General features: G+C 41.7%; 1 protein-coding gene across 3 annotated transcripts; it reads right to left on the reverse strand.

Moving 5' to 3' along the window:
• Positions 1-1,007: 1,007 nt before the first annotated feature.
• Positions 1,008-10,169, reverse strand: cacng6b (calcium channel, voltage-dependent, gamma subunit 6b). 3 transcript variants are annotated; one of them, XM_035672686.1, is made up of 5 exons: positions 10,043-10,169; positions 7,068-7,830; positions 4,466-4,540; positions 2,615-2,752; positions 2,079-2,299 (listed from the first exon to the last, which is right to left on the reverse strand). In XM_035672686.1, the coding sequence occupies exons 2-5, from the start codon at positions 7,429-7,431 to the stop codon at positions 2,079-2,081; spliced, it is 798 nt and encodes a 265-aa protein (XP_035528579.1). In that variant the 5' UTR covers positions 7,432-7,830; positions 10,043-10,169. The 3 variants fall into 3 exon arrangements, with proteins under 3 accessions (XP_035528581.1, XP_035528579.1, XP_035528580.1); XM_035672687.1 differs by having other exon boundaries at positions 7,068-7,452; positions 10,043-10,144; XM_035672688.1 differs by lacking the exon at positions 10,043-10,169 and having other exon boundaries at positions 1,008-2,299; positions 7,068-7,431.
• Positions 10,170-10,702: the final 533 nt, after the last annotated feature.

Below are 10,702 nucleotides of genomic sequence, written 5' to 3' on the forward strand. Positions count from 1 at the left end.
TAGATAGATAGATAGATAGATCGTCAAGTATTTAAAAACACAAGTGCTGACACAGCCTTGTGGTGCTCTAGTAAAGTGCCACATTCTTGACAAGGGGCCTGAGATACCTAGCAGTGCCCCTAGACCCCAAGGATTAGTTATCTGGAGTGCTTTCCCCTGCTATTATCATACCTACTGCAGCCTAGTTACAGTCACAGTGATGACAGATTCAAGGAGGAAGGAAGAAAGGCTGCCAAAGCAAACATGCCACCCTACTACACAGGAACATTTCCTTATCACAGTTTAGGGAAATACAGCTTCAAATATATGGCCATTCATATTTCATCTCAATAATAAGAGTTGAGATTTTCCTCTCCCACTTTCAATCTACAGGTCCTCTATCAAGAATTCCTGGAAGCCCATTTCCATTTACAAACATGCAGCTAGTGGTTGCGCCCCACTTGTCACACTGTCTCAGTAGGACTATTAACAGCTATATATACAACCAGGATTGTGTGTCATGTGGATTCAGTTTCTGCCCACCCAGAGTTAAATGCATGTGTGAGAGAGTGTGTGCGCTTGCAGGTGAGCAACTGAGTGACTGTCTGGATGCCACTCACTCCCCTAGTGGGCTGGGTGTTAGAGTAGTTATTGGGACATCTCTGATCTGATGGGTCCGTTGTGTGTGCTGGGCCGAGGGGGGTTGGAGGTGGGGTGGAGGAGCAGTGACCGCAGGCTCCCATGGAGACAGCAGGGAAAGTGACGCACTGAGGTCAGGGGTGGAGAAGGGGAGGACAGGGCACAGAGGTATGAGTATAGGCTGGGGGGTACATAGTTGAAATTCAAGGATAAAGTTTCCCAACCTCTGCAGTGAAATGCATTACGATGAGCTCTGGCCTAATTATAGAGAAGCAGGTTTGGGGGAGGGGGATGTTTGGCAGAGAGGTTAGGAGTCACAATGTGAAAATGGGCGAATGTCAAGTTTGAGAGCAGACAGGGTGGCGAGTCAGCAAACAAAAGGGAGACAATTATTTTATGTCAAGTCCCTTTAATGATAAGCAAAACTGGTGCAACATACTGTACATGTATATGAGTAGAAATGAGCACAGCATATATTTTGTAAAATATCATTTCCTGGTAGAGAGATAAGCTGAGATGCTATGACAAAAATATATTTACTGCATACATCTTGCAAATAAAGTGACTGGCGACAACGCTACAGAGAGTATTCATAAAATATAAACTCATTCATTCAGTTTATGTACAAAGTTGAGCTTATAAAGTGAGTCCATACAATTCTCTGATATACAAAATGGTATTTTTATCACTTCTCACAGTTGATTTCATTCAACATACATTCATCTGGTATACTGAAGCAGCATTCGCCCAATAGTTGTAAAATACACATAAGTAATAAATAATGACAACTGAAGCCTCTTGTTTATCAAGTTTTAAGTGTTTAAAAAGCTTCATATGCTAGAATATTAAGGATACTCATCGACTTTATTCCTTACGCAACATGTAGCAGATATGACAAGTAATGTAAAATCAGAACCTCCTTCATACTGATGGTTAGCATTGTCAAAAACAGTATTTGTTGCTACGCTCCGATACATTCTGATGCTGCTGCAGAAACTATGAAAGTTAAAGGACTTCCATATTAAACAGACTACAAAAGGTTTTAAAATACAAAAGAGTATTTAAAAACATTTGTGTTTTTTATTATTCTAGCAGAGATTTTAGATTCATGTGTGACTGTACAGCTATAAGCAGGCTAACAGGGCTATTTGTGACATTTGTTTAAGTAAACACAACATCAAGCTAAAAAAAATTAAACAGTCACAGTAGCCCTGTTGCTCATTCCATCTATTTTCTATTAAAAAACACTAAAACAAACAATTTTTGCAAAACCAAATTCTGGAGGCCTTACTAAAGTGTTGCTGACTTGTCTTCATATATTTAATTAAGACCTAGTATGACTTCTCTGACAATTTAAATGCCAAGAGCAGGCAAAGTCACAGCCCTTAGGAAAAGGACTTTTCCACTTGCACTCACACAAGACATCAAGAATACTGTGTGCATATTTTAGCATTCATGTGCTAGGTGGCGCTATTCTTGTGCGGCAAGCATTTCTGCCAGGGGCTAAAAGGAAGGGAGAGGATGATGAAGAGGAAACCTCCGAAAATAAGAATGGCTCCCGCTGAGCCCACGCAGGCCACAGACCAGGACAGCTCATGGTGTAAAGGTATGGAGTGGTCACTGGACAGCAAAGCCAGCACCGACTGGTGGAATATCAGGACAGAGAGAAGGACCAGTACACCTGCACAGAGGTTAAAATAAAAGCACATTAGAAGATAACTTAAAGAAAAAGTGTGTAAGATTTAGTGCTTGTTGCATCCATTTGAATACAGCTCAGCCTTCCTAGTGTGTAGGAGAAACTACGGTGGCCCTGTATCTCGAGCCAGTGTTTGGTTTGTCCGTTCTGGACTACTGTGAAAACATGGCAGTTTAACATGGTGGACCCGCCGCTCCCTTTGTAGATAAAAACAACTTATTCTAAGGTAACAAAAACACAAAGAAAGAGCATATTGCATATATGAATGTAAACAGGTAACATAGCATCACAAGGTCCCACCTGATAGGATAAAGCAGAAGGAGGCTGGCTTGAGAAAGAAGGCCACTCCTTTGCTGAGGGACATGCCGATGCAGATGGAGCCCATTACCATCATGGTCAGACTCAAAAGGGCCAAGACAGCTGATGCTAGATTCAGATCTGTGAAGGAGAGCAGAAAGAAATCAAAAGAGAAAAAGGATTCGAATATAAAAGTGCTTGAGAGAATTTGTGAAAATAAGTGTAGTTAAAGTTAAAATCCATAATATACAGGAAAGATGTCAGATGTATAGTGAAATACTGTGTGGAAACTACTATTTTAATAGAATCCGACATTGCATCATCTTAAAGTTTGAATCAACTTGGCTTTTAGTTTATTACACTTGATTACTGAAATGTGAAAACACAAACACGGTGTGAATTGTGCCACTTCCCATACTGGCTCTGTTTAAAACAGATTTTATTGGCATTGTCAGCCAGCACAGGTGCAACCCAGAAAGCCAGTCAACATTTCACAATAGCCAGTGCCAATTTTGTATTTTTGACGCTAAATCACACAGATATCATTATTATTATTATTTTATTAATTAAAACACAACAGATATAAGCTCTAGGAATGGGTTTTGCTGTTGGGAGGGAAAAGAAGGACAAAGGGAGGTGATATAAATATTAATAAAATCTTACAGTTTTTAGATTGATCGATATATTTTTCCGATCCTCTATGGCAGCCATTGGTGTGCCAATAAGATTTAAAAATTAACCTATAGAGACTTAATCGTCATAGTGAACAAAGGTTTGTCAAAGTTTTGCTATTTTGTTAATGCACTTGGCACCAAAAAGTCTTTCTTGTTGGTGCCTGTGAACTTTAGATCATCTACTAGATGGCTGCCAAACAGCAACCATTTTTAGACAGCAAGACTGAAGAGTGTGAAGTCATGCTGTAGGCACACACACATGCTATGTTCATAAAGGCAAAGCTAAAATGTTGATGTTTAGTGGGTATAATGTTTTACCACGAACACCATCTTGATGACATCAGCTCATTAATTTAATTAAAAATTATTAACACATTTTTACCTGATAATAAAATGATATAAGAAATATTAATCTATCTATTTAGCCAGAATGAATCCTGAGGGGAACATGGATGTCTGTACTAAATTGTATGCCAGTCCATCCAAGAGTTAAAGGTTAAAGGTGTAGTTAGTCATTCTGGATAAAGACAGTTGATTGTTGAGTGTCATTCCCAGGCCGTCAAATATCGATTTTTGTTTCCCCATTTACTCTAACCCAAAGCGTCTGTATGTGACGAACTGGGAATGAGACTCAACGCTCGAACCAGCTTCAAGACCACAGATGTCAACTTCATGGTGGGCTAGAGGAAAAATCTGGGGATCACCAAAGTCATTAGGAAGCTTGAATATCTGTACAAAAATTAAAGGCAATCCATGCACTAGTTGTTGAGATATTCAAAATTGGTGGAACAACCAACCAATATTTGTTCTCATAGCTTTATTCATTAAATGTCCTTGAATGCATCAAGGGAATTTTAAGAACTTTTGTTGACCAAAAGATAAAGTTAACTTTATGCTCACTGTAATTTAAGTTTTAAGTCTCAGCCAGCTGAACTTCAAACTGCACTAAAACCAGCGGCTGCCTGGACAGTAAGGTAAACACATTAATCAGTCTGATAGCTTATGATTTCCTTTGGAAAATGGGTGGCAGCAGAAGTTAATGGGCTGAAACATGCAAAAACCACCAGCATGGTCCTCTGAGCACCACAGAGAACATCTTTATTGATAGAAGCTGCACTGTAACTGTTAGTGTGTATCTGTATATATAACAAAAATAGCAGGGGGAAGCATAATGTCTCACTCTTGTTAGTTGTCTTCTTGAATATGACTGCATTCTCCCCAGAGGTGAAGAATTTGAAGTAGGTGCAGTTGGATTCTGTGGGTGAAGGGAAAAGATCATACGAAAAGATCAGACGCATGTACACACAAACGCACACACACACTCCTATGGATGGCTGCTGGTCTTCTGTTATGCACCTCCTATGCATCCATGCACCCTGTCCTTCCAGGCATTATTGCTATTTATATCCAAGTGTCGAGCATTAGCTGGAATACCCAGAGACACACACACACACTGCCCAGCACTACACATATGGTGCCGCCAGAGAGGGTGAGAGACAGCAAAACACTGAGGGTGGATGGCAGAGGGGAGAAAGAAGAGAGGTAGACAGGGAGAAAGGGGCAGATGGAGGATAGAAACAGGAAGGCTTGGCTGCAGAAGAAGAAAGAGTGAGGAAGAGGATATCTGTGGTGAACGAATGATGAAGGATGGATGCAGGAAATATGCATAGAGGCTCAGAGGATGAGGAAGCGGAGGGGGGGAAGGAGGATTGAGTTGGGGGCAGATGGAGGGGTGGTGAGTGAAGGGGAAGAGAGAGGGGAGCCACAGATGGAGAAGGAGGTGAGGGGAGCAGAAGATGTCAAGGGGGGGAGGAAACACAGAGGGGTTGGTTAATACTGCATTAGACATACACTCTCCCTCAGTCCCTGTCTGTCCCTCATCCTTGTTTCCCCCTCTCTATATTTAGACAAAAACTGTGAAGTAGTCAGATTCCACTTGGTTTCACAAGCGCATAGTGATGACTTTCACCCACTGAATATTCTGTGGTCCAAGATGACCACATGCTTGCACACACACTCACACATTTCTTTCACACACAAATATGTTTGTGCCTGAGCACATTTGCAAACATTTTTTATTGAAGCAGACGCACCATTTATCAGCCTACTGATTTTTTAACACATTATGCTATCACAGTCAACTGGTTTTGCTCTCGCTACCCCTGCTGAGGCTATAATTATTGAGCTGTCATGTTCCTCTCCAGCAGGCAGCGAAGACGGATGGCTGGTCTTGAGATGACAGGCACGGCATCAGCGGGCTGCACTTTGCTCGGGACGGGAGCCAGAGGCATGTAAACAGGGATGTGAAAGAGAGAAGCAGAGATGGCAAAAACAGTTGTTTTCGTCCAAACATAACAAGCCCACGGCCATCTGCGACAGGCGGCGTGGGCCAACAGTGTTAGGACGTGTGAGAAAGATTGTCAGAAGCATACTGGCTGCTCTCACACACCAACAGACCATCTTGGAGGCACAGATATATATCTGCTAGCTAGAGGCAGCCAGGGATGCAGGACATTTTGACAGGTAAGAGGAATTAGTCCTTGACGACTGGATAGAAAAACAATGTTGACACATCATTCAAGATGATGTATGTGAATAGTATTTATGTATATATGTGATTCACGTGTATCTCTGTTGGGTGAGGAGATGTTTTTTTTTTGGCTTCTTCAGAGCTCTGCTGTGTCTCAGCAGATTCCCTGAGATCAGTAGTGAATCCAGGAGCAGCTCCTTCTCAAGCCTGCCTTGCCTATCTCTATCTTCTAATACCTGCCTCTCTCCATCTCTACACTTACTATTCAGACAGAAATAGGTCATTGTGTAGATAATCAAGGCACTCTGGAGGACCTAACCATGGTCAAGTTGAATAAAGTGCTTTTAGAAAGGAGCTGTCACCTGTCTGTACTGTGTGTACGACAGGAGATGATTAGGTACCCAGTCAAGGGGAAAAACTTGAAATTAATGCTTCATTACACTGACAATTTTGTGAATCACAAAGATTATATTGCATAATGCTACATGGACCTGCATGCTGCTTTGTGTTGTTACAATAGTATAATAACTGAAAACAGCTTTACTGTGGTCCTGCTCACGCTCTGTTTCCAAGCATCGTATTTCTTTATTGATTCAATTTGCACATTATCTGTAGGATGACCTAGATACATATACATGGAGGCAGCTTCACATACACAACTATCCTTTTTCTATTCCTTTGCAAGGTTACAGTGGATATACATAGACCCTATAAACACACAGGGAAAATTTACATAATAAATGTATATTAAAAATCATAAATATGTTGCTTAGAAACCTGAAGATTGTTCATGGAATGAAAATTAATATGTGCTGCTTTCCTCAGTCCCTTATGGACTCACATGAAAGGCCTACAGATGCAAGCATATCCCCAGAGGGCATACATCATATTAGTTATCCCTGCTCCCTCTGTTTTCACATCAATGGTGATGGCGAAGAAAAATCGCTGCGATTAAGTCTACAAGTTGTTTTCTCAATGATGTCAACCACTTGCAACCTCTCAGAAACATCTTTTGACCCCTTTCCATTAATTCACTTTCATACAGAGGCACATATTATAGCACAGAGGCAGCCACTAGGTAGGCTTGCATGGCCGGGCAATTCAGTTTACTGAGAGGCAGACGTGAGCAGACAGTCAGAGAAACAAAACAGACACATGCCCTCCAGAAACTTCACCTGCTCACCTCTTAGACAGCACAGAGAACAGACAGACACATGAACACAAACTCACACACAGCAGCCAGAGGTCTCACCTCCGGGTAGTTCAGCGGGGCCACAGCTTGTCCTCTCTGGGTCTATGTCAGCCACCCATAGGGTGCGGATACAGCCCTTCCACAGGCCATAATGGGCCATCTGGCAGGTCTGGTTGCCACTGAAATTCTTTGATTGGGCCAGCTCCACCCAAAACTCTGTCCCCATGCCCAACACCGTCAGGGTTACGCCAATGATAGACACGAAGAAGGCCAGCTTGATCTTCCCCTCCTGGCTGTCACTCATCTTGGGGGTCCTCCTCTGTCCCCGTCCACCTTTCATTCCACCCAGACCCCCACCTTGTCCAGCCCCTGCCACCCCGATGCGACCCTCCTCATCCTGCTGTACAAAGAAGTTGGACCACATACTGGTCTCAACTGGACAGGCCTGAGGAGGACCAGGGGGAAGAACAGGGCACTTAGGTTAAAGGTTAGAGGAGCAAATAATAGATGAAAAGATGGAAGGGAGATTTAGTGAGAAGAAAATGGGGAGAGATTATGGGTGAAGATAGTTTTCATTTTAAAACCAGTGTATTAAAAAAGAGGAGGCAGCTATCAACTACCCTGAAATGGATGGGTAAATTGAGCAAAAGCAGTCAGTGAACAAAGGTTGAAGTAAAAATAAATGGGCTGAGCATTGAAATTAGACATAAAGCGATGTGAACAGAGCTACAATGAAGTAGGGACGGATGAAGTAAGGAAATTATAAGATGGGAGGAGTCGAAGGCAAGGACCAGGAGAGCCCGTGTCTGTTTTCCGTCCAGTCCTGTGAAACAGAGAGATGAAACGGAAAGATGAAAGAGCAGCCAGCATATGCTTCACATGAGCAAAATCCTTTCATCATCAGTGTAATATTTAATTTCCAACAGCTTTATCAGCATCTACAGTTATCCCTCCCTAAAAGCCATATGACATGCTCTCAGCCAACAATAGATAAGCCATATGGTGTTTCCCTGAAAGGCAGATTTTGCTTCAGATGAAGAAACAATTGGGGCTGGATGAGCTGGTGGAGTCGGTTGGTGTGGGGTCAAGGTGATAGATAACACCACAGCGCCAGACTGGACCACCCATCTTCTATTTTCCCAGCGGAGTTGACAACAGAGCTCTTCCCCAAGCAGGTACACTATCTCTGGCTCAGACACAGATCCCTTTTGATCTGAGGGGATAATGGGTTGCCACAAATACCTCTCATCCTGCATTACGTGTTCCAGCAAACACTTGGAATCTGCAGCCATGACTGTCCTTTTGATTGTGCGTGAGTGTGTGTGTTTTTGAGTATGTGATATGTACACTGTAGGTGGGTCCAGGCTTACAGAGTTGCTTCTGTTATTCCAAACTGTGAGTGAGGGGCCTTTGGAGCAGTCTAAAAAAACGTGAGTGACGGGGTACAACGGTGTCACAGCTCTGCGCAGGGTGCATGGGAGGTGATAATTCATGCCTGAACCCTCTGACAGAGAGGGGGCTGCAGTAATTAAGTCTGTTGTGCAGTCCAACAGGTCACATAGTGGAGGCAAGAGGCCCAGCCAGGCAGCACCAGCAGTTGGTGGATCACTTAATTCAGAGCTTTGCGCTGACAGCATCAGAGGTTTTATATAGGCAACGCACCACATGATCCCCACTAAGTGCAAGTCCTTTGTGTACAATATACTGCAGTATATAAATATAAAAAGCAGTATAAAATATGTGAACTACAATTTAGAGTTTTGCAGTATATAAATATCACAGTCAGTGGTATCAGTATCAGTGGTCACTGTCAGCAGGGAATATGGTTGAAATCATTTTCATAGTTTAAACGATTAGTTGGTTAATGATACAGAAAATTTGTCAATTTATCAAAATGTCAGTGTCAATGTCAAAACTCCAACAATCCACTGCTTCTCCAATGTGAGGATTTTTTTTGTTTCTGTCTGCTCTATATTGTAAACTGAAATCTGTGGACAAAATAAGACACCTTTTACTTGTGAGCAACACATTTTATTAAAGCAGTGATCAAATAATTGAGAAGATAATCTGCAGATTAATCCACAATGACAATAATTGTTAGTTGCTGCCCTAAAGTCATTATCACTATTATTTGTACAGATAATGTCTGTTATAGATTATACGTATGTAATGATACAGCAAATGTGTGCAAACTCACATATAAAATAAACAAACTAATGTTCAAAGATGTAAACTGTGTTTCATTGACATTACATGTCACCAAACTCTTTATACGTGTGAAACAAAATGTTGGTTTTTGTGTCAGACATTATTTTGATAGTTAACTGAGTTAGATTTTAATTACAATTTACTCAAAGACAATAATTTGGACAACAGAATTTCTTCGAAAAATACAATAAATAATAAATTAAATTATAACATTGTGATATAATATTGCGGAAAGTTGACAAATAATACATTTATCACCCAATAATAGCTTACAGTAAGCACCGTAAAAGGATAGAATCTTCTAAAATAAACTGCTAACATAAAGCAAATCTATGCATGACTCTAATTAACCAAGGTTTTGGAACAGCGCCCATGAATTAGAATACTCCTCCAACATTAACTGTAATAAAGAATATCAAGACTGTAGCTGCTGACAGCCATGTTAGTAGTCATAGAATTACAAACCTAGATCACATTACATCGATATTAACCACAGGATCATCGGAGGGGTCAGAGCATGCCAGGCTACTCTACTGGAGGGATAACACAGACAAATGCCCCCTTTGTACCACAAGATTATCCTAAGCAGTGTACACATGCATGTTTTTGAGGTTGATAATGCAACAGAAGCTATGATGCACACACTTAAGTTCTATAACAGCTGAGCAGATGATAAGTTCAGAAACACGGGTGCATTTTATGTTGTGAAAATGAGAAACCCAATCTACCATTTCACCAACGACAACCACAGCCACCTGTGTGACGTGTGTACATAAGAAAACAACAACCAGCGAATGAACTCGAGTCAAAAGAAGAATAAGTCTGACCTGTTTGGTGTGTGTTGTTCAGTTCAGGAGTAAGAGACGCTTGAAACTTAATAGAGGGGGAAAGTGGTGATGGGAGAGTTAGTGAGAGAGAGAGAGAGGGAAAAGGGTGGGCGGGAGGTACATAAGGGTTATGGAAAGTGAGTGTAACAAGGGAGGGGGCTGCAGCCTGGTTGGTTAACACTGTTGATGATTAAATGTGTGTGTCTGCACTGCTGACTGCACCTGCAACTCTCTTGCTCAATCTCAACAGCACCCTGTTCATACTGCACACGTTTGACATCTTAAATCAGTGAGCAACGTTGCTGCAGGGTGATTAAAAACATGTCTGTATCTGTGACAGTTTGTGTGTGTGTGTGTGTGTGTGGTGTGTGTGTGTGTGTGTGTGTCTATTTTAGACAGCCACCTGTTAATGACATGAAGTAAGGGTGAAGGAGGAGCCTGTGTTTATATGAGAGGGGCCAGGATGGCATTTTATAGCAACACAGTATACTGTGAGGAAAGTGAAAATCTGACACAGAGACTGAGAGTGAAAGTGAAACGGCGAGGTGAGAAGAGCAGTGGAGAGAGGGACACATGGGGGGAAAATTAAGTGCAAGAAAGGACTGAAAGGCGGGAAAAAAGGAGATGGGAAGAGGGATAAAAAAGATGAAGGAACTAATT

The sequence above is a fragment of the Morone saxatilis genome, unplaced genomic scaffold (assembly GCF_004916995.1).
Source record: "Morone saxatilis isolate NCDOM2014 unplaced genomic scaffold, NCSU_SB_2.0 Contig24, whole genome shotgun sequence".
NCBI lineage: Eukaryota > Metazoa > Chordata > Actinopteri > Moronidae > Morone > Morone saxatilis.